Source organism: Pogona vitticeps, chromosome 3, assembly GCF_051106095.1.
Source record: "Pogona vitticeps strain Pit_001003342236 chromosome 3, PviZW2.1, whole genome shotgun sequence".
NCBI classification, from domain to species: domain Eukaryota; kingdom Metazoa; phylum Chordata; class Lepidosauria; order Squamata; family Agamidae; genus Pogona; species Pogona vitticeps.
The window spans coordinates 203,315,042-203,339,484 of NC_135785.1; the positions used below are offsets into that span (position 1 = coordinate 203,315,042).

The 24,443-nt window shown below is 38.7% G+C and overlaps 2 protein-coding genes across 8 annotated transcripts in view; both read left to right on the forward strand.

The window, feature by feature from the left end:
* The window catches only part of RUNX1 (RUNX family transcription factor 1), a 210,101-nt gene extending 206,045 nt beyond the window's left edge, over nucleotides 1-4,056 (forward strand). For all 3 annotated transcript variants that reach the window (XM_020789339.3, XM_072994111.2, XM_072994110.2), the window contains one exon: nucleotides 1,702-4,056. In XM_020789339.3, the coding sequence (XP_020644998.1) occupies nucleotides 1,702-2,195 (494 nt within the window). In that variant the 3' untranslated portion in view covers nucleotides 2,196-4,056. The remainder of the gene's footprint in view (nucleotides 1-1,701) is intronic.
* A 5,218-nt stretch (nucleotides 4,057-9,274) lies between these two features.
* On the forward strand, nucleotides 9,275-22,672 carry LOC144587737 (uncharacterized). Of its 5 annotated transcripts, XM_078388895.1 has the most exons (8): nucleotides 9,275-9,368; nucleotides 17,317-17,633; nucleotides 18,789-18,955; nucleotides 19,201-19,248; nucleotides 19,614-19,745; nucleotides 21,187-21,221; nucleotides 21,401-21,551; nucleotides 22,405-22,672. In XM_078388895.1, the coding sequence occupies exons 4-8, from the start codon at nucleotides 19,212-19,214 to the stop codon at nucleotides 22,437-22,439; spliced, it is 390 nt and encodes a 129-aa protein (XP_078245021.1). In that variant the 5' UTR covers nucleotides 9,275-9,368; nucleotides 17,317-17,633; nucleotides 18,789-18,955; nucleotides 19,201-19,211; the 3' UTR covers nucleotides 22,440-22,672. The 5 variants fall into 5 exon arrangements, with proteins under 5 accessions (XP_078245021.1, XP_078245023.1, XP_078245019.1 ...); XM_078388897.1 differs by lacking the exon at nucleotides 17,317-17,633 and having other exon boundaries at nucleotides 9,285-9,368; XM_078388896.1 differs by lacking the exon at nucleotides 9,275-9,368 and having other exon boundaries at nucleotides 9,441-17,633.
* Nucleotides 22,673-24,443: the final 1,771 nt, after the last annotated feature.

Here is a 24,443-nt window from a genome sequence, read left to right on the forward strand (position 1 = left end):
TACTGAGGCATGTTTGCACAAGTGAAATCGGTCCTTGAAATAGCCTCTTCTTAAGCCTTTAACATTGTAAAGTGTTACTTCCAGAACCTTGCCTTGGGCTCAGCAACAGAAAACAGTGCAGCTCATCCAAGACTAGCAGAAGGTGTCCCATGTGCCCATCTCAGTTAGTAACCTAACAATATAATTTCTTGTGATCTCAAAATACAGAAGAGAAGAAAAAATTGCCCTGGTTTTCCATTAATTTTTAACGTAGAGCACAACTTCCAAAAGCTTTTGATACAAGAATATTACAAATGTTTCATTGTTGATATAATATAATTTATTTTATATAATTTATATGTTACACATAGTATCCTGCCTTTACTCCAGAGAGCTCAGGGTAGCATATGTGGATGTCCTCTTACTGCCTTTACTTTCAAAGCAACCAATTGGTGGGTTCAAGATCATCCACTGCATTTTAAAGCAAAACTTTTAAGATATCAAGATTTATTTTAAAAGGATGGTGAACTAAGGTCTAAAGAAGAGCTAGAGTCACAGAATGTCTATATAGATTGGTGGTCTAGAGCACAGTTGGAATCTAGATATAGAAAAGATAAAATAGAAGGTTTCTACTTAGAGCAAACGATTTTTGATAAGCTTTTCTTAGGTTCAAAAGAACAAATTGTCAAAAAAATGTATAATTATATACTGGAAATTAAAATGCAAGATGAAATGGTTAAAGAATGTATGATTAAATGGGCACAAAACATAGGGCATAATATTGATATTGATCAATGGCTGAAAATATGGCAAAGTAACATAAAGCTTACAAGATCGGTTAATTTTAAGGAGAATATATATAAGATATTTTATAGGTAGTACATGACCCCAGAAAAATTGTCAAAGATGTATACAGATGTATCAAATGAGTGTTGGAAATGTGAAGCACAAGTGGGAAGTTATTATCATATGTGGTGGTCATGTAGAGTAGTGAAACAATATTGGAAAAGAGTACATGCTATGTTGCTCTGTAAGGTGCCATTAACTTCAGAACTGTTTCTTCTGAGTATGATACCTGACAATATAGACAAGTCAAAGGAATATATAGTTATATATATTGTTACTGCAGCCAGAATTCTATATGCTAAAAATTGGAAAAGTCCGAAGGTACCGAATCAAGAAGACCTAATTGAAAAGTTACGGGAAATAGCGGAAATGGATATTCTATCAGAAGTGATGAAGGACTGTCCCTTGCAAAAGGCAACAGAAAGATGGAATTTATTCAACAAGTGGACTGTATCGACAGGCAGCGTATGAATAGCATGTATTGAAATGAGAAGTTAAACCTAGAAGACAGAAAAGAGTAAATAGAATAATTTTAAATTTTGATATGGCAATAGGTATAGAATGGATGTTAGTATGTTATTGTCTCTCCTCTTCCCCATTAACTCATATTCCCCTTTTCCTTTCTGTCACCCCTTCTGTTAAAAAATTATAATTATAATTTTATATAGATAGATAGATAGACAGACAGACAAACAGACAGATAGATATATATATATATAAAGATCATCCACTGCATTTCATGACTCAGGGGCTAAATCCAACATTTTAACCAGTACCCCATGCAGGGAAGAAGTGAGTGTGATGCCCCAGGTGAAATAAAATCAGCCTCATGACTTAAGGCTTATAGCATTTTCTCTATCTCCTTTTTCAAAACAGGTGCTTCTGACTTAACGGCATTCAGTGATCCAAGAGTGGGAATTGATCGTCCTTTCCCTTCAATTCCTTCCATTTCTGATCCACGCATGCACTATCCTGGAGCGTTCACTTACACTCCAACACCTGTCAGCTCAGGAATAGGAATTGGTATGTCTGCCATGACTACTGCCACAAGATATCACACTTATCTACCCCCTCCATACCCAGGTTCTTCTCAGGCTCAAGGTGGCCCATTTCAGACCAGCTCCCCTTCTTACCATCTATACTATGGAACATCAGCCGGATCATACCAGTTTTCCATGATGTCTGGAGGAGATCGGTCACCCCCTCGTATCCTTCCTCCTTGCACTAATGCTTCTACAGGATCTACTCTCCTCAATCCAAACCTTCCAAACCAAAATGATGTTGTGGACACAGAAGGCAGTCATAGCAACTCCCCTACCAACATGGGGACCACAGCAAGACTAGAAGAAGCAGTATGGCGACCGTATTGAGTTTTATACTGCGGATGTTTTATCTGCTGATATCCATGGTTTTCTCATGAGTGGTTGAGGGCCCTGACATGTTCATATATTACACAGAAAAATCATCAGTCCAGATGGCAGTGTTTTCAGGAATGGTATCATGCTGTCATCCAGTTGATTTTGCTCTCTAAGGTGATAACATTCCCAAAAGTTACACTTGCCGAAAGGCTGAACTTCTGAAGATGAAAATAATTTAAGACGGTAGTACTACTCACTCACATTGTCTATAGATGTGGTGAAAGAACAGAAACATGAAAGCTTCAGTTTCAAAACTAGTTTTGGAGGTCCTCAAAGTTTTAAAAAATGTTTTTGTTTTTTTTAAAGATCTGGTTTGGAGACTTAAAAGTCTTACACAATCATGATCAGTTTAATGAGTCATTTATCTTATTAGTATAAAAGAAGTATAGGAAGATTCTCAGAGAGAAACTGTGAATACTTCTGATTTAGCAATGCTGTGAATAAGAGGGTTTTTTTTATCCTGGAATTATTTTTTTTTAACCAAGTTGTATATTCCAAAGAGAATGGGAATTCTTTTTCAATTTTTATTACTTTTGGGATGCAATTCATTCATCTTTACATATCATGTTTATTTCTTCTTTTGCACCTTAAACTTGCAGAAAGATCTAATCTTTTTTGTTATATGTGCTTGCTTCTCTCACATAATATCAGCTGAATGCATCCAAAGCAAAGCAAAACAAAACAAAACCCTTCCAGGAAGGTAGTTTAATTTCTCCTTTAATATAAAAAAGTGACAACTTAGAGTTCTTTTCAACTACTGAAAACATATATGATGAGTTGCTCAATATTTATGCTCGGTTTGAGTTTTTGTGTGTGATTTTTTTATTTAAATATACTTTAAAGATAAGCACATGCATTTTGTAGCAACCAAAGTTTAAAATTACCACATATAAAATGGCTGGAGTAATTATGGGTAATATTACTTTTAATTATTTAGGAGTATTGTTTACATTTCTCTATCTCACTTTCATCCATCATTTAATATCCAGTGAAGACTTTTTTTTGTCCCATTGAGAAGTAAAAATATGTTAATGGTTGCATGTTGGAAGTTGTGTCAATGTGTCTCCATTCTTCAAAAAAGAAAAAGATGAAGGAGAAGAATTTTGCATCACAATTTATGCCACAATTTTATCCCAACAGTTATAACAGAAGTTATGGAACAGGTGTCAGGCATTGGAGGCCGGGGCTGGTCTCTGAGAAACACTGGGATTATCCAGGAGACCTAAATGATTATACTGCACCTAGTTACACTGAGCTCTGTTTTATTGCATCTAGATCTAAAAAGCAGCAGAAGTGAAAAATAAATTCAAATATAGCAGGATAACCTGATACTATGTAGGCAGCAGTTTGTGGACCTGTATCTTAAGGGGAAAATATGACACATTCTGAACATTTTACTTCAATCTACCGGGCAATGCAGAAACCTGTTTAAGGCTGTGGTATTAACAGTCAATCATTTAAATGCAAGTTCAACATAAATCAATAGAGCTAAGAGCTACACTAGACATGATGTATGGTCACAAATATAGTTGCTGCAGATTTTAAAGTGACAATGACAGCGACAACAAACACCACCAAAAGCAAAAGGAGGCTGTAAGTCTGAGCAGAGGAATATGATAGTTCATTATTTCTCAGTTAGCCAAACATAGACAAATGGTTGTGATGTCATCTCAGAAAATACGGCATATGTATGCCATTTGTTAGGAACTCTTGGCGTAATTAGCTGTTTCCCCTGTAAACATTTACTCCCTCACTTATCTCCAATTGGCTTTCCAATCATAGAATACTTGAACTGGAGGGGACCTATAAGGCCATCGAGTCCAACCCCCAGCTCAATGCAGAAATCCAAGTCAAAGCAGATCTGATGGATGGTTGTCCAATTTTCTCTTGAACGCTTCCTGCACTGGAGATGAGGAAGAACAGTAGTGGTTGTCCCAGGTGTTATAATAATAATATTATTATAATAATAGTATTAATGATCTTACAACTGTAGAGCTGGAAGGGACCCTATGGATCATTGAGTCCAGCCCCTGTCAAGGAGGCACAGTGGGAATTTGAAATCCCAACCTCTGGCTCCACAGCCAGAAACCTAAACTGCTGAGGTATTCAAGAGTTCTGTTTTGGCCTGTAAGCCCCCATCATCCTTTACCATGGGCTATAATAATTAACACTACTGTTAACTGAAATATTTGGAAGGCCAGCCATTCCCCACCACAGATACTGTATGTGAGAAGATATATTAATACTTCTGAATACTTTCTAGTACAACTGGAAAATCATCTAGGTATTTTTAATGAAAAAAATTGTGGTTATGCTCCTGCCTTGCACCATTCCTTCATTCAAACTTACAATCTCCTGACATTAATTTAGTTAAAAAATAAATGTTGGCATATTGTTTGTTATACAGTGGACCCTCGACTTACAGACGGCTCGACTTACAGACTTTTCGAGTTACAGACTTCTCTGGCTGCAAAATTTAGATTCGACTTGCAGCCAGAGAATCGACTTACAGACCAGAAAAAAACCAAAATGGAATAAAAATAGAATAAAAACCACTGGTTATGGGATTACTCGATTTTCAGTGCATTGTAGGTCAATGGAGATTCGACTTACAGACTTTTCGACTTGCAGCCACCATTCCAATATGGATTAATTCCTTAAGTAGAGGGTCCACTGTATTCAGTTTGAGCCTCAGCTCCACAGCAATATATTTAGATTCTGGAACAGAGCAAAATATGCTGCAGTTCCCAACATTGATTCCAGAGTTATGAGAGGAAAACAGAATAACACCCAAAACAGGTACATTGATACAGCTTTTCTGTTTTCATGATATCAACATGGTTCTTGTTATGGAATTTTGACTGTTCACCTCAAATGCATCAGATATCACTGTAAATTAAAAGGCACTATATCATGTGAAGGCTTGGTCTGAAAGCAATTGTACTCATTAAATGAAAACTACTGAAGTCAACAAATTCAGAACTAACCTTTGACTATTAATGGACCTTTATAAATTGGTGGAACAATTGCAGGTCAACTCTTGTGAACATTTGAAAGCAGGACTTCAAATCAGTATTGGGTATATTAAAAAAATTAATAAAAGGATTTGGTCTAGAACAATCCTTGGCTGCAGGCAGCAAAACACCTGAACTTATTTAAAGTAGCTGTTTGTTTTGAAATATATATATTGTTTGTGTGTCTGATGCAGTAGCACTTTGGTACAAAATGTTACAGACCTAAGCAACTCGTGTCATCAATAACGTCAACCTTTTGCAAAAAATTATTTCAGCTGATCTCAGCCAAAATTCAAGAGATTACAGATAGTTGCTTTCACCTTTTTGGGATTAGTATACTATTGGATTTTTGAAAGTAAATACTAGGTTTTTGAAAGTAAATATTAGGTTTTATTTGAGTTACAGCATGTTTTGTGATTGGAGGATTTAAGTTGCCTTTTAAAAACACATTTGAAAGAGAAAACAATTCTGTATTTTGGAAATTTATATATATATATTTCCAAAATAAATTTCCATTAATTTCCAAAATATATATTTCAAAATAGTTAATCCTCCCAAACTTTTATAATGGCCTTCTCTGAATTTTGTTTGTTTGATTCTTTTGCTTTCTGATGACATTTAAATGTGTTGTTCATGTGAACATTTCTACAGGATCCAATTTAAAATTCAGTGCATTTTCTTATGCTTCAGTTGCTCGCTGTCAACATCCCTTTAGACAAAAAAGGACAATCAATTATCATAGATAACAGTAATCAGTTTCACTGTATATAATTTACAGCTTATACTGAAAAAAGTATGTCTTTTTCTCCAGAAAGTGAAGTTGCTTCTGCACCATTACTGATTAACAAGATGCTATTGTGCTGGTTTTCTGAGAAATAAGTCTCACTGTATTCTGTGGGACTCACTTGTTTTACTAGCATCCTGTACAAATGGATTGAAATGGAAGTTCAAAAATATTAACTTTTCCTAGTGATGACTGTCCAAGCACTTTCATCTTTCAGGGACTTTCTGTACAGTAAATTCGTAACTGCCTTGTTACCAGAGTAGACTTTGTTTTGTCCAGCTCAGTGTTGTCTACCCATACTGGTAACAGCTTCTCAAACTCTTGGACAGAGATTTTTCATAACTATGGTTTTAAATGGAAATGCCAGAGGCTTCATTTGGGATCATCTGCATTCAAATCATGTGCTCTATCAGGGTTGTTCCAAGACATTTGCTATATGAGGCAAAGCAGCAAGTGCACCCTGTGATGATCTTTGTGATCAACACAAAGTCTATGGACCAATTTTGGCACTTGAGGTAGAAAATCCCACAAGCAACTTTTCCCACGTCTCACAGTTAATATAGCATAGTAAAGAACTAACCATTTCTTTCATGACACCCCAAATCTGCCACCTATGTTGCTCGCCTCACTCTGCCTAATGTTTGGGCCAACCCTGCTGTCAGTAAATGACAGTTTCCCTTCTCCAGATATTTCCTCCGGTGTCTGTGCTAAATGCATCTCACCCTATGCACTTTTGCATCTTGTAAACATTGAAAAAGAAAATTATAAAACCTATATTAGGCTAGTTATTTTTTTAGGTCAGTTTAAAGTTCACCACACCAAAAGCAAAATGAACATAAACCAAACAGAGCAGCTTGGAGAAGAATATCTAACATTTCACCTCTTACCTATGCCTGCCTTTCTAGGTAAAAATTATATCACATTGTTTATTATTGATATCAGAATAATTTCAGTTACTTCCAACTTCAACCTTCATTTCATAATGAAGTGTCTCCTGTCCCTGGAGATCCCTCCACAGAACATTTAACACACTATCATCACCACCTCTCCCAACACAGAGAATGTATAACACCTCCCGTCAGCCTTCCTTTAAGGAAACAAAACAGAGCTGCCTTTCCAAAGCCCTTAACACACACACACACACACACACACACACACACACACACACACACACACACACACACACACAGAGAGAGAGAGAGAGAGAGAGAGAGAGAGAGAGAGAGAACATTTATATCAGATTGTGGAGATTCAGTTTGATAATGAGACACAGAGAAAGCTGTATGCATATTCTAAGATGCATTGCAAGATATCCTTCACAGGTAGGTATTGACTGCCTTAGGTTTTATCCTGCAAAACATTTCTGTTTAATTACATAGGTCAGTTATTTTTGAATGTTGTGCCTCTAACTGTGAGAATTTACTGGTACATTTTTTTTTCTTATCACCTGAAAGAGTCCCATGAACAGATCTGTCGAGTCCATGTGGATCCTCCACAAGGTCAGATGAATCTTGGTTCAGGGAGGTACTAGTTACTACCCCCGCCATCTCATTCTTACTCCACATTTATGGAGCAGTGGTTGGCAACATGCCTCTTTTTGTGAGTGGACAAATACTGAAAGATTTAACTAAATTAATTAAATATGACACTTAACTATGTATTTAAAATCCTGTTGAAGAATAAAGTGTGGAAGAAAAATCTATTCCCGTTTAAACAATTTATTATTTATTATGCAATCCAGGAAAGATGATGTTTGGCTCTCCCCTTTTGTAAAATACAACTGTGCCTGAACATGTCATTAACATTTAAATGTAGATTTTAATCACCAGGTAATGGTTAATAATACTTCTTCTTTTTTAAATGCAAAGGATAGTAACAGTTAAACTGAAACAGGGGGTGCTAAGTTTTAGGTTAATGTGCTCACAATTAGTTCTAAGATCTCTAACATCTGTCTGAAAATATTTCCCCACAGTATGATGGTGCAAATGTGTCTTATTTATTCACATATAGAGTTGAAATAAGTTCAGCCGATTTCCATATGTCCCACAACCAGGAACATATAGTAATTTTCTACTGCCCTCAAAATGTTATTTCCAGTTGATATTGGCTTTTCTTTTCTCACAAATCTTGTTATAGCATTTTATAAACGTTTTATTTCATAAGGATTGTTATGCCTTACACCCTATCTATTGCTTGATTTTCCTTGGCTAATACAATCCACTCATGTTTGGTTCACTTCTTATAAAAGTGTTGTGTCAAGAGGACTTAATTGTATTTATGTATGTAAATAGGTTTTAAAGGCTTCATATTAAAAATATTGTTAATGCTTGTAAGTATTTGACACCTCTCATTTGATACACCTTTTCTGAACTTGCCTTTGCTAAATACTGTAGGAAACTTATTTCTTTCCAACTTAATTATTTTAGCTTTCAAGATAAAATTATTTTAATTGCTTTGTAAACAGTTACAGCATGGTTTCATGTGGCACATCAGAAACTCCACTTTATTGTTGTAGGAGAAAATGAATGTGCAAACAACTGTGGGTTATTTGTGGTATTCTGAAAGTTTTTTAAAAAATTAAAAAATGCTTTTCAGTAAGCTCTTGTTGCTTGGCATATGTAATGGGTAGATCACAATGGCAAACGGTGCTGATTTGGAAAATGTTGCTGCATAGGCAAGTTCAGCATTTTCAAGATCTGTTTAAAACTAATTTGTGCTGTGTACTGGCAATTCATGCATCTTCTCCTGATTTTGTCATATGGCTTACTTTCAGAAGGGGGATATATTTTTCCCAAGGGATCGAAAGAGTCTGTCCCACCCACCCCCCAACTCCACCATATTTCTAGATATTGTATCTGAGTAGGCACTTCCTGTACATACCAAGGTCAATGTGTTCAGGAGAATTCATTGTGAGTAGCATGCAGAGCAGCTGGACTGCTGCATTTGTTCTAACAGAAACTCGCTTTCTTTGTACCACAATTTCTTCTGTACATTCAATATTATAATTAGTGTGAAAGACAAATAAACTGTTTGGGAAATAAGCAAGTGTTGAATTGCTTCATTTATTTTACTGAGCTCTGCAGACTTGAGTTTGATATTTGTAAACTTGGAGCATCTTGCACAAGATTCAAACTCTTTGTTTTGTTTTGTTTGGGGGTTGTTTGTTTTTGGCTGGCCTTGGTAACCAGCTGGGATTAGTAGCTGCAGATGTTCTCTGCTTTTTTCTTTGACACACACAGAAGAGAGAAAGGAATGGTTAGTCTCTCACTTCAGAATGAGCTATGGAACCTCTCAGAAGCAATGAAAATTCTGCAGAAACTGGAAAAGGTATTTTTTGAGACTGTATGTCCATAGTTATGCTGCTTGGGGGATCATGAGAATTGTACTTGGAAAATGTAAATCTTCCAGTCTCTGAAATCCTGCTGTTTCTGAGGGGTTAAACCAGAAAATCTGTTTAGCAACCTTTTTCTGTGCTCCCTGAAATATTAACACACTTCTGTTTGTCATGGCACATGATTTTCCTCATCTACATATCTTGCATTTAGCATGGTTTGTGTTTGGTCATTGGAATGCTTGGTTTACAACTATGACTTGTAGAGGCATCTATCTCAGAGGAAGTTCTTTGTTCTAGCCCTGTGATGAAAGTAAATATGGATTTTACTTACAAGTTCTGATTGCAGAGGCACATAGAAGTCTTGTTACAGAATTGAAACAGACTACTGTAATTCTAAGGAATCCATATTCCCTAAATGCCTAGTTTGACCCAGGGTGTTTGCAAAGCCTCATGAAATGACAAGTTCACACATTACTTCCCCACCCAGCAAATTCAGCTATTGCAGGATTGTGCCAAGGCATTTTACTGGCTGAAGCAGAACAGCCATTTTTGTTGCTCCTCTCTTCAACTCAAGGTGCACAGAACCAAAATTAGGTGGCTGTTTTGGCATCTGAAAAAAACCTCCCACAAGTGACTTTCCTATGGAGTAGAAATTCAACAAGAAAATAACTATCAATTATCTTTTCATAGTCTGATAATATGCAGCCTAAGGCAGCTGTTTCATCCTCTGAGGGGGAGAGCTAGCCCTGTGCCCTTGGAGAATGAGGAAGCTCTATCTCTTTGAGTGCTGAGAATTCTGGGAAGGAGAGGGAACTCTCACTTTATGCTAGGCAATGTGTGTCTGAGAAAAGAAAAGTTGGCCACTGGCCATGTGATGGTGACATTTCCTTAGTTTCTGAGAACATCTTGCTTTTGAAAGTAAACCAACATTCCACATAGGAAAAGGTCACAAGACAGAAGGACTTCACCACTCCTGCAAAGCACTCATTTAAGGACTCCTTATCCTTCACAGCAGACATGGATGATTTTGTTATGTATTTTTCTATCTGTACCAAAATAGATGAAAGGTGGACATACGTTGTAATAGAAAAACATTAGAATGTATGTGTCAACAACGCAAAATTGTGATGAGCTGAAGCCTCTCACTCATCTCTCTTTCATCTGTCAAAAAATGCTTAGCCTGCACAGACCCTGAATTTAAGCAAGCAACCCCAATCCATATAGATCTTCACAGAAATATTTTGCTCATGACTCTAACAGTTTCCTCTTTGGTTTGAAGTTACAGGGATAGCTAAAGGTTTTCCAGACTACTATTAGTCAGTCCGAGTCATTGTCTGGGAATTGTTTGGGTTTGTAAGGGGGTGAGGAAGTAAAATAAATTAGGCAGAAAATCTAATACATAGGCTCTAAAACAAAGAGTTCTGTCTGGCATAGCATACATAATGTTTGTTTTCAAACTTACAAAAACCCATGGTATTATCTTTTCAACATGTCTGGTCAATGTTTACCCTCCTGATTTAACAAGCTGCATTTTCTGTAGAGATTGAATTTCAGCCTCCTAAGAAAAAGAACATTTGTCTATCATATTTCTGCTATTCCACATAGATGAAGAATGCTTACTGTCCTGTTTCATCTTACGTAATGTGCAAAGTTTGAGGTTAAAGCATTCTGGAATTTAGAAGCACTTTATGCTAGACTAAAAATTTTGTCCAGCTTGAATGCTTACAAATGTAGAATTTATAAACACGCCCTCCACTGTTGTGCATGAGATGTTGTGTGCTGCTTAGGGTGCTGGTGGATGGCCCTAGCCAACAAATAAGCAACATTGCATTTTATTTATTTATTTATTTATTTATTTATTTATTTATTTATTTATTTATTTATTTATTTATTTAATTTATATGCCGCCCACACTACCCAAAGGTCTCTGGGCGGCTTACAGCATTTAAAATACAATAAAGATATGTACAATTAAAATACAATTAAAATATATATAAAATTGCCATCAGACCCACAGTTAATATTATTTCAGTTAAAAGCCTTCTGGAACAGGAAGGTTTTGACCTGGCGCCGAAATGTACAAATCATGGTACAAATCATGAAAGATAGGGCAGCTATGATAACATGCCAAAGCTTCTTACCTTCCACTAGAAATTGCAGAAATAAAAACAAAAATCACTCTGTTTTCTTTTCAGATTTTTAGAACTCAGTTTGTGAAGGACCTAATATATGCCTCGGTGTTCACATGTCTGATATGTGCACATGGCATGATAGCTGGCAATTACTGGCTCAGTCATAAATCCAATGTTGTGATTATTCCTCTGCCAAATGAAATACTACAGAATTGGTGCAAAGTTCCCTGGTAGCTTCCAACTCTTTATTCTTCAGAATACACTTTCCACACAGCTGACTGGGACAGTACCCGTGGTATCTGGACTAGGAATGGGCACAAACTGAGGAAACGGCAGTTTGTGATGGTTCATTGCTATTCACGAACCACGAACCATGAACGTCCACAAAGATTTTGACAAAATGAACCGTGTTGTGGTTTATGTGATTCAGGATGACCAGAAGTGGTAGAACACTCTATACATGTTAGATATGCCAAATTCACAGTGAGTCTTCCGCTGCTGCTGCTCCCCACCCCTTCCCAGTTTGGGTAAGAGTGGACTTGGGTCATCTGAGTTATAGCACCCCAAAGCAGGTGCCCCCAGGAAAGTGTTCTTTAGAAGTTGGCTTGGGGGAAATTAAATAAGTGGTTCATGTGAGGGAACTTGAGACAGGGTGTTGCTCATCATGAAGTGGACTGGGAAAGGAACAGAAAGAGGGCAGTTGTGAGAAGAGGATGGAAGTGATAATTCACCAGGGGGAGAACTTATTTATCTCATGCAGCGTAATGACAAACTAGCTAGCTAAACATCTTATTCTCAAGCCAGTTGTTGCAAAAGTGAAACCACCAGCTCAGTTGTCCAGGATGTCACTCTTATAACTAGCTACTCCCAGAGAGTGGACTTGGAGCTCTGTGGTTGGCTTCTGGACCTGACAATCAATCCTACACAAAGTTTTCCATAGGCCCACCCCAGCATTGCCTAGGGAATTGATTGAGTGGCACCAGACTATCTGGCAAGGAGCAGAAGCTCCCCAATACAAAGGGTACAAATCACCAACAGCTATGATAGTTTGGCATTTCATTTCACTCCGGACAGGTATGCTTTCCCAGAGCACCCCGAAACAAACAATGAAAAGACCCAATTCGTGTTTCTTTCTTCATAGTTCATTTTGAACCCATCTCTAATCTAGACATGGTGGTGCTGCGGGCAAAACCGCAGAAGCCTATGCTGCAGGGTGAGAAGACTAGCAGTCATAAGATTGAATCCACCCGACGGAGTGAGCTCCCGTTGCTGTGTCCCAGCTCCTCGCCAACCTAGCAGTTTGAAAGCATGCAAATACAGTGGTGCCCCACATAATGAGCGATTCGTTTAACAACGAATCCACATAGCGAAGTGTTTTTTGCAATTGCAAAAGCGATCGCATTGCGATGTTTTAGATGGCAAAACATCGCTTTGCAATGATCGGTAAGCTTTTTGCTTACCGATTATCGCATAACGATGTTTTAAGAAGAGCTGATCGGCTGTTCCAAAATGGCCACCGGGTGAAGAAAATGGCCACCCGCTGTGTTTTCGCGCCCTTTCCTCGCTTACCGGGCAGCGAAAATGGCGGCCACATGGAGGATTTCTGCAGAACGGTGAATTTTTTGCCCACAGGAACGCATAAAACGTGTTTTAATGCGTTCCTATGGGCTTTTTTGCCCCGCATGGCGACAAATCCGCATAGTGACAAATCCACATAGCGACGATTTTTTTGGAACGGATTATCGTCGCTATGCGGGGCACCACTATACAAGTAGATAAATAGGTACCACCTCGGTGGGAAGGTAAAACAGCATTCCCTAGTCACACTGGCCGCGTGACAATGGAAACTGTCTTCGGACAAGCGCTGGCTCTACGGCTTGAAAACTGGATGAACACTATCCCCTAGAGTCGGACATGACTGGACTAAAAATGTCAAGGGGAACCTTTACTTTTACCTTTACCTAATCTAGACATCTTTCTCTCCCTCTCTCAGAGTAAATTTTAACCCGGTTGATTGTATCTTGGAGATGCCCCATTGGTTTAGATTTAGAAAGGATTTTCTATAGTATGGGCAAGCGGTGGAGTAAATAATATTTAGTGGAAACCTTTCCCATCTGGTGTCTCACTCACCCAAGATATGTTGTCATACCACTGCCACCATACCCAGCCACCATGGCCCCTGCTGCTTGTAGTCCTATATTTGTTTCTTTAATGGAAATTTGGCAAATATGGCCAGCTGTACAACTGAATAGGACTTAGAGGACTCTCAACTTCCTAGTATGAGCATATGCAACAACTGGGCTAAAATTCCCAGAAGGAATGCACATCTCTTTAAAGGAATATGTGTCCCATTTGTGAGCAGTAATGGAAATGACAAGAAGTTGATGATTTGGAGAAAGGAAACCCAACTAAAAATGTGTTCTGAAAAATGTTTGATGACTGACAGGTTCCTACAATTTGACAGAAGAAGAACCATTTTCTCTTTAGTATTTTGCCACTGAATGTGTATTCTGTGTCCCACATTCTTTGCTTTGCTGTGTGATACCTTCTAGTTGCTATGGGGTCATTCCAGGCCATCTGGGTACCAGAGTGGAATGACTCCACAACCAGAGATGGACAGGCAGTACTAGTACTGGGACCAGTACATCCAGCAACAATTGCCATCTCCACATTTGGATGCAAATACCAGGATGATCTATTCAAATTCATACTTCCCACATTCTGTGTTTCAATGATATGTGTCTTCAGCTATGAAATATTCAAAAGTGGATTGCCAATCACCTTTTTTGTGCACTATTAACAAGAGTTAGTTTGCATGTCATTATCATTATCTATTAAAGTTCCTCTGCTGGTGTCACCTTCCAGTAGTGCTGATGCCCAGTAGTTTCCCTTCAGAATTTCCTTTGCTCCCATCACTATTTGAACTATCAATTTTTTCCCCCGCTGGTGTGACCGTTAATTCTGGAAGAAGGTGGATGCATTTTAAGGTTTAACTATTCCAACATGGGTGACCTTGTCAAGAGTCTAGATCAGTGGTTCTTAACCTTTTTGAAAGAAACGTCCCCTTGAGCCATTGAGGAAGTTATCATCGCCCCCCTCCCCGCACTGATATCTTATTTATATATTTGTTTGTTTATTTGTTTGTTTGTTTAAGACACTTAAATCCAATGACCCCTGAAAACAAAATTCAATTCCAAGAAAATGAAATGCCCCCCAAAAGTAACATTTAATGATTTAGTTGCAAGGGAATTTTAAGACACAAAAAGAAATATAAAAAGGGCATAAATACAAACTGCAGTGCAGGAACTAAAAATTTCAAGACGAAAACTCTGAAACTAAATTAAGATTGGAGGAAAATATATATTCATGCACACTGTAAAAAGGCTGCAGCCATCTTCACAGGTTTGGCTTGCTCCAGCGTCCCCCTACCGCCCCCCTTCTGCTCCAGCACCCCCACGCCGCCCCTTTTCGTTTTACGGCCCCCCTGAAAAATGAAATCGCCCCCTGGGGGGCATTATCGCCCACGTTAAGAACCACTGGTCTAGATTAATGAGGGAGAGTAACCTCAAGCCAATATTGCTCTCATCTTCTCTGGGTCACTAAGATCCCTTCATCGTTGTTAAGATGTGCATCCAGTCCACAATTCAGGAACAGGGAAAGAAGCGAAACATCCCAAAAACCAGAGTTGCAATAAAGACACTGCAGATTTAGCAGCAAACAATGCCGAGGTCTTGGTTTGCAGTTTGTCCCTTCTCTACAAACCAGCAAGCCTAGCTGGAACTCCTGCAGATCTGCCCAGTTCCCTGGGTGAATTACATAGGTCCCCTTTGCTAGGTGGGAACAGGAAACAACACAGCAGCCTTTGTGCCAACATCAACAGAAGAGGAGCCTAACGAAACTTTCTCACTCTGCTTTAGCAATAATTAGAATCTTTTGTAGTTGCCCAGTCTACTGATTTTCACCTCCCAAGCAGTTTACCTTTTGCAGGCTATGATTTATTTTTGCCTGAAACAATTATTAAGGAGGATGTTCCCTTCCTTCCACTTTTCTCCTCCCTGGTTTAACCTTTCCCAATAAGGAACTCTCGCAATTGCAGGGTTCTGTTTTTTTCTGTGCAGTTTTAGGTAGGAGATGGCCATTGCACCACCAGGGGGCAGCCTCGGCCAATATTGCTGCACAAATCAAAACAACCAATGCCTGTGGACCACGGGTAACAACTGACTACGCATCCCACAAAAACTGTTGTCTTGATATATGGCCAGGTGGGTTTTTTTAATAGGAAATGAAAGCCCATGCATCCAACAAATGGGCCATTTTTCAGGTTGCATCAACTTGATCCCATGGTTGCACATCAGTCATCAACACTGGATTGTGCTTTTTCTGCTAAGCTGAGCCCCAAATTTATGAGGCCTGAGCCAAAAGACACACACACACACACAATAGCACTTATAGAACACGATTTTATTGGCTGGTGAATTTCATTTGAATTTTACTTGCTGAACCTGGGCGGCAAGTCTGCACCATCCTCCACTGTAGCTGAGAGCAGCAGGCTACTGGGAGCAGCTCAAAGGGATAGCCTGTAACTCACAGTTCTGACCACTACCATACAAAAAATTGCCAGGATACTGCCACTGTCAGCAGGATGGTTCAGACTTAATCAGATAACAGTCTTTCCCCTGAATGAGCAGATTGGCTAGGAATTCTTTGTTTTCCTTTTTCTTGTATAGAATATGCTGCGACAATCCTGTGATGTACTTTTAGGTGTTCTAGCACTTATTTGGGCATCATCAGGTAAATCCTCAATATTTGGGAGGCTATTGGGCATGCATGCACAGAAACCTTTTGAGGGCTGTGCCTGATCTGGCATTCCCCATTCCCCAAAACATTTTTGTCAAGTGTTTTTTTTTTTTAACCCATTGTAGTTTCTCGTGGGAACAGTTGCTACATCTCTGAGTGCTCTGGAGCTGTTCTCTAAATTAGCAATTCTCAACTCTTTTTTTTTTTTTTTTTTTTTTTGGCCATGGCCACAAACACAACATGAAAGAACTATAGGCCAAATGAGGGTTGTACACATCACATAACGGACATTATAAAATGATGTGTGAATAATTGTTTCCAGTCTGTGGCCATCTTCAAATGTGCCCAAGACTCCAGGGGACCATCTGGCCCCTTGTTGGAAAAGCGATCTCTGGTTTTCAAGAATGAATCCCACCTCAGCATAAAACACTGGATAAGGGGCAGAATGAAGAGAAAACGTCCACTTGAAGGGACCAAATGCCTTTTATAACAAAAACATTGAAAAAGTAAACATGCGAAGGCTGCCTGCAGGCCATACTTTGTCCACACATACAGAGAGAGAGAGAGAAATTGGCATATGCACCTTTTATGCAGATGTGGGTCCACTGAGCCAGGGTCATGCTTCTTTGAAGGGCCTAGAAATTGCCCTGGGTGGTTTGAAACTTTTGGAATTCATTTAGAGAAATGAATATGATGCAAGTGTCACTTCAGTGACTTTTGACATTTGCTCAGTGGAATTCTGACAGCAGCCGTACTGGACAAAGATATGCTTTTTCTTTCCATATAAAAAAACCAGGGTAACCTAACTAAATGAAAAATGACCTGCCTCAATCTATGTCCTGGCACACCACTAAAATTTGAATGAGATCTTGCACAATATCCGGATTTATGCTGAAGATTCCTCACCACCTGAGTTAAAGATAATTCATGTGAGCAGAATCAAGGTGCCTCTTTCAGATTCCCTTGCTCACCCATGTACTGATATTTTTCTCTTTCTGTTATTCTGTTACAGGCAATTTCTAGGATTCCTATTCTGGCAGAGGTTGGTCTCCACTTCAGCAACCTTGGAAGGACTGAAATGGCTTGGAAGGGCAGTTGCAGAAAGGGGCATTTTAAGCAAACATTTCAAAAATACACTGTTTAGACAAAGGTCTTCTTGCACTTGCCTGCTTTTTCCAAGTGATGCTTGCTGGTCCCCAGGCTTCTGTCCAGATTTTCAACCCCCTCATGTTGTTGACACATGAGAATATTCATGCGGTATCCTCTCTGATCCTGTTCTTGTTGCAAGCCATGTAAATCAAGGCTGTGTTCTTGCTTCCGTTGTATCAGGTTTGTATGTGAACAGTTTTGAATGCCTGTGTGGTGTATACGCATGGGCAGAATGCTAGTACGATTGGCAGCTGAATGACTGAAATAAAATGGTGAGCATGATAGGAATTTAGTGGGAAAGATTCTGGTGTATGGGTGCGTTTTTTAGAGTAGAGCAGCTATCTCAAAGACTTCATTTCCCTTTATAAGCCTGTTTGGGCGTTGAGACCATCAGGGAATGACAAGGGGACTCTGACTTGGGAAGAATAGAAAGGCAAACCCCAAAATACTTTGCTGAGGTTTGGGTGTAGTGTCCTTTTGGGCTAGCACCTACCCTAGTAGCACTAAGGAGTAGAGGCTAGGTGTAAGGTGTTTAAAAAGTGCCCAAGGAGGTTCCTGCAACCATTTGAGGAATGTATGGCCACTAGTGGAAGAATCAGTGGAAAAGTCATCACCTCCTTGGGAAGTAAGGTCACCACAGGGTAGAGCCTGATGATTCCATGCTATCTCCTTACCACATTCCAACATACAAAACAATATAGGAAAGAGAATAGGCATTATATAAATGGCTTTCCAGAAAGTTTATCTCTGCATTTCTGGTTGTTTTCTCCAGTTAACTTTTGAAGCTCTCCGGCAAAGAGCTGTGTCTTCAAAACAGTTTGAGGGACATCTTCTTACACTGTTTGGTGCTACACTATGAGTTGACTGCTAAAATAGCCATAAATTACTCTTCTAACATTGCACAGCATTCAGCAAACAGGCCAATACGTTGCCTTTGGAAACTGTGACCTCAGAATACCTCTGAGCCATAGCAAGAGAGATATTTTAGCTGATAGAAAAGGCGAAACCACTTTAGCTATGTTGCACAAAGAATGTTTGTTGAGTTGGACACACTTCCAACATGTCATTCTGTGGGGTGACTTTATCATCCTACCTTTTTCTCATCATCTCATTTCATGTCTATCTCCACATAGTTGATTTCTGAGTCTTTGCTATTTGTTTTGTTTCTGGGATGTTTGCTAAGTTGCCGGTTGACGTCACCAGCATTTTTCGGTAGAAACACTGCTTTTCTAATGAGTGTCCTCCTTAACAATCAGAATAGAAGCAATAGAAAGCATAAGGTTATTTCCTATTTCTCCAACAACTGACCTTCCACCGCCTTCCTTTACCCCAAAGCTTGCGTAGGCATTCTGGAGGTTCTCCTGTTCAAGCAGTGATAACACAAAGTTAATGTGTTTGCTTAAGAAGAGAAAAGAGCTCTGACGTTGGAGACTGTCACCAGAAGGGTGAAAAGCCCACTACAGGAAACAGAAAGAGACCTGTTGCCAAATGTCAAAATGCAGGTTAGTAAAATGGAATTTGATGGGGAATTTATTTTTGGGCAAATGAAAGGTAACAAGGGTTTAAAAGACCATAGCTAGGACCACATACTTGACCAGAGAGAAAACTTGAAAAGGAGGAATCTAGACAAACCTCTTAAAAAAGGCGAACACAGTACAGACCTGGGAACTCAAACATTCCCTTTTTCTTACAATGGAAAGCAAAACCTTCTTAGTTAATCTCTTGGTGTTGGTTTCTTTTACTTCAGCGTTCCAGACAATGCCTCACCAGTTGATGCTTGACCATCTGCAAAAAGGTACGGTAAAGCTCTCTTCCCACAGTACTGCTGCATTTTAATACTTTGAATAGTATGGTAGTATTAATCTTTGTAAATTAAGCAAGTATAGATTTAAATATATTTAAGTTATTGTCCACTGTCCTGCACTATAGACAGCTGGAGCATGGAGAACAGATGAACTCAATAGAACATTGAATTCATTTTGAATCTGTTGTTTTTGCACAAAAAAGTAAGTGTTTTTGACAAATAAAATATTCCCATTGAGATTATATTTAGAACATATTTGATTACTATCTGGTGTTTGAGCAAAACGCTGACCATTTTCTCCACCAGAGCACTCCAGGAGGTGCATGAACTCATGAACACTCTTCTTTGTCTATCAGAGAGAAGCCAACAACCTGTGCAAGAGACTCCAGCTAATCAACAAAGAACAATCTTAGATTTTTTATCAGCAGTTGATGAAGTACAGAAAAGTACCAAACTTCAATTACTTCCCAAGAGCAGAGAACATCAAGGTAATTTAAAAAAACATCAAGTAATTCATGCAATGGGTGTTACTCGCTTGTACTGAATGGATGCATTCAACCTCAATGGATTGTGATTTTTGCAAGAAAAACAGCATGTAGATACTGCAGTATATCAAATAGGTTACATGACACTGAAGTCAGTTCAGCTGGCTAGACAACTCAGTGACTTAGGTATCCGGCTGCAGAGGCTGGGGTTTGATTCTCCACTGTGCTTCCTAGATAAACAGCCAGTCCCGGGGTGCCCCCAGAAGAAGGGAATAATAACCGTCTTCTGAGTACTTTACACCTAGAAGACCCTGGAAACCATAAGTCGGAACTGAACTGACAGTGGACTATTATTATTATTAAAGTCATTTCACTACTTACGTTTTGGATCCACTAAGAATGCACGAGTTGTCTAAGTAATGTTATATATTACAGTACTGTAATTATATTACAGCAAATGATTTACATTATTATCAGCATTACAGTTAATGATGCATGAATTGACAAAGGCTACAAACATAACCTCACAACCAGTTTTTAACACAGATTGATGGCACTTGTTAATTGGTAGTCAAGTCTTTCAGTATATATACTGTGATTTTGGTGCACTTCATTCGCATAACCCAGGATCACAGCATCCCATTTTTGCCAATTTGATACGTGGATACAGATTATTTAATTTTATTATCTGTTTCAGTACTAGGAGCGCTATACTTCAGTATTTGTGCAAAAATGTTTGTAAAACAATCCCCACACTAATATTAACAAGCCCCAAAGCAAAACAAGTCCATGCTTGCTTTACTGGGGAATAGCAAGTGTACAAGCAGAACCTTGTGTGTGGACATAACTGAAGAGCTGAAGGAAACCCTATTGCTAAGATACTGGGTGCCTTTAAAGGAAGAATGAGACTGTTATGTAGACTGACCACTGTTCTAAATCACACTGAAGGTAAGAGTTGGCATGGGAAGCAGCAATAAATGTGATTTATCTACAAAGAGTATAATGTCAGGGCAACAAGGCTATTGACAGTAGATAGATATCAGGCCAGAGGAAAGAGAGCTTTTTAATTTCGTCAGGTTGAACCTGCATGATGTCAGAATGGCAAAGCATCTTTAGTTTCAAAATGAAGATCCACCAGTGATCTGAAACAGTCTCATGCAAACCGCTTCCACATTGTCTTCTTTCAAACATTGGAACATGTTAATGATGAAATCACCTGTGTTATTGTAAAGAAACAAAGGCTGACTTGGCAATCAAAGAAACGGGGAAGGATATCCGATCAGAAGAATGCCATTCCTGAAATGTCACATGAGTCAAGTACTTGGGAAGTACTATAGTCTCTTCTCAAACTTTTACGGAATTCTACAGGTGACCAGAAGTGTTTAAGAAATAGTGATAGCACTTTTGAAAAGTCTGCTAGATAACGTTTCCTCTTGCATTTCAGCATATACAAAGATGTTTGGAAAGTCAATCAAAAAGGTAAGCAAAGTAACAATCATTTACCAAATATCCTTTATCCACAGTCATTGTTTTCCCTTAGCTGCTCCCTCCATTGACTTGAACATAATAGACTGTAACTAAGTGTGGAAATATTTGTTCATATAACTTTTCAAAAAAATTCTTTATGTGTCTGTGTTTGTGCATTTTGTTCCGGGCAGGATGGCTTAGGTGAAGGTCAGGCTAGTCCTCTTTTCTCTCAAGAAGAAGGTGTTGCTGAATCAAAGAAGTCCATCCTGAAAATACAACCCTTAAGTGTGAAAAACTTCAGGAAAGCAGCCCCACACTCCACCAAGAAATCAAAGAAAAGAGGTGTGTCTTCCAGGGAGAAAATAACATTTCTTTCTGAATCATATTCATGACAATTCCATTTTGATAGCTGAAATACTGGATTGAAATTTCAGTTGTGCCATGTTTCTACTCTCATCTATAAAAGAGCAGGATGCTGAAAGTTTCTTGCTGTGCTAGAGTAGTAGACCTTTCCAATCACTATTTTGTCTCATACAGCAATGGCATTGAGTTAAACTAGATATTAATAGGAATGCATATTCTTTATTGTTAGCCCATTTCCCCTCCTGCACTGGGATTCCTCAAGAATGTGTGCCTCAGCAGTCAGATTTGCAAATGAAGCCTCTGTTTACTTTCCATTGACCAATCACAAAACAAAGTATGCTAAATGCAAAATACATAGGAGAGGAAAATCACATGCTAAAGCAAACAGACTTCTCACCACCTGAGGTGCACATTTCCCAAAAATTATAATACATGTATTGCATAGTTTGTCCTTAATAACAGAAGACAGTTAGAAATAACAGAGACAGAAGAAAGTTATTTGTTTCCCTGATCCATGTCCCTGTTGTATTATTGACAAAAATACAAGGTTGATGAAGGAAGTGGTAGAGCTCAGTTAGCTTTGTTTAGTTCAAATAAATAGTTTGTTAGCCCAAGAAGAGAAGACCCTAATAAATCACAGTATAACGTATAACTGTCCTCTGTGTGGAGATATGAAAAAGCATGGAACATTTTCAAGATAAGTGGTGGAGAAGCAGCAGTTAACCAAGCCTAGGTTATGCCCAGAATAAGTGAAAAACCCACTTTAGAGAGGAAGTTCTACGGATTATACTTTAACTATTTTGGTAAAATTGCCTCTTTTTTCCTATTTCAGCATGCTTTTGGAAATACTGTGTGCAAAGAAAGTAATGGATTTAATATGTGAGATCAGCAAACCCATCTGGTGATTCAGACATTTAAGTCTGACAATGAAATCTTCAACATCTGAAGTCCTCTTCAACAGTTAAGATTCAGCACTCTTATAATTATTTGACCATATCTGCCTTGGACTCCTATATATTTAAAAGACTCATGTCAGTATTTAAGTTTCATGTCAGATATTTTAATTTGCAATAATAATATAATAAAATAATTTTATACAAGCTGTGTTATGAACTGAAATTCCTTCAGGATTAAATAGCTTAACATTTGTGGATAATACAGTATTACAATGGGACTATATTTGAGAGGAGGGGGTAAATGTTAAACAAATGTGTTTTCCCCCCTATAATAATAACTGTGTGCTGTAAAGTCAGTTCTGACTTATGGCAACCCTTTTCAGGTTTTTCGAGGTAAAGAGTACTCAGAAGTGTACTCTTTGGACACTTGGGACTGTGCAGTTTGGCCAAGGCCACACAGGCTGGATCTTCTGGGATGCACAATGGGGAATTGAACTCCCAACCTCTACTTAAATCACTGAGCTATCCAGCTAACCATTTTTTTCCCTAATCAGACATAAATATTTATCTTATCAGGACTACTTTAAGACTGAACTTGCACACAGAATATGCTAGGACATCTCCCCTTAAGACAGTGTTCTCTTAAGCAGATTCACTCCAACATAGACTGGTCTGGTTGTATACCACGTCATATGCCATCAAACTGATTCTGACTTATGGTGACCCCCTCCAGAGTTATTCTAGGTATATGGTACTTCGAAATGAGTTCCTTTTCCTCCTTCTCAGGGTGCTCTGGGACAGTGCAGCTTGCCCAAGCCTGGCTCTTCTCCTGAGAAGCACAGTGGGGAATTAAACCCTAACTTCTGGCTTTGCTCAGTGGAGTTAATCTGAAAAGGATACTGCCTCAGTGTGTCCATGTCTTCCAAAAAAGAATTAAGATATCAAAAACAACGTTACACACACATGACCAGTCATTGTTCCTTTTCTTTGATTAACAGAGCGTGTTCAGACACAGGAAACCTAAGAGAAACTAGGACCCATGCCAGTGATGGGCACTAGTGTGTTAAAATTAATAAAGTGGGGCATTTGCTAAAGGAAAAGAGTAGTTTAATTTTTAAAAAAATGAAACTGATAAACATATTTTTGTATTAACATTTCACCAGAATTGAATTAGTATTAGTGTTATGGCCGTGATACAGTGGTGCTTCACATGACAACGTTAATTTGTTCCGCGAAAATTGCTGTAAAACGAAAATGTCGTAATGCGATTTTTAAAAGCCCATAGAAACGCATTAAAACCTGATTAATGCGTTCCTAGGGGCTTCAAACTCACCATCCAGCGAAGATCCTCCATAGTGCGGCCATTTTCGCTGCCCGTGCAGCGAGGAATCCATGCCAGAAAACAGCAAGTGGCCGTTTTTTTAACCCGGCGGCCATTTTGAAACCGCCGATCAGCTGTGCGAAAATCATCGCTTTGCGATGATCGGTTACTGAAACGGGACCGATCATCGCAAAGTGAAATTACCCCATAGGGAACATCGTTTTGCAATCGCTTTTGCGATCGCAAAAACATCGACGTAAAGCGATTTCATTGTCAAACAGAGCACTCGTAATGCGAGGCACCACTGTATTAATGAAGTCAAGGTACAAAGCTGGATGACTACTCTTTAAAGATTGTCCAAAAGTGATACACCTCAAGTACATCAAGAAGTTAAGGCTCCACATCCCACAGAGGCATGAAACCCATTGGGTAACCTTGAACCAGTCTCTCTCTCTCTCAGCCTGACCTTCCTCACAGGGTTGAATGTATGATAAAACCCAGAGAGAAGAGCCTTAGTTTATTGAAATAAAGGTGGAGTATAAATAGAAACAGAAAACAAAACCAAAAACAAAACAGTCGTAAATAAACATCCATTCAATTTCAATTAAACAGATGAGATTTTTGTGCCATCGTGTCACTTGTGATTCTTTGGGA

Excerpts from the sequence above, each read along its gene's own strand:
- LOC144587737 (XM_078388893.1), top strand. The coding sequence starts at position 9,323 with ATGGAACCTCTCAGAAGCAATGAAAATTCTGCAGAAACTGGAAAAG. Across the intron at positions 19,746-21,186 it reads CAAGAGCAGAGAACATCAAG|CATATACAAAGATGTTTGGA; the intron begins GTAATTTAAAAA and ends CTTGCATTTCAG. Across the intron at positions 21,552-22,404 it reads CAAGAAATCAAAGAAAAGAG|CATGCTTTTGGAAATACTGT; the intron begins GTGTGTCTTCCA and ends TTCCTATTTCAG.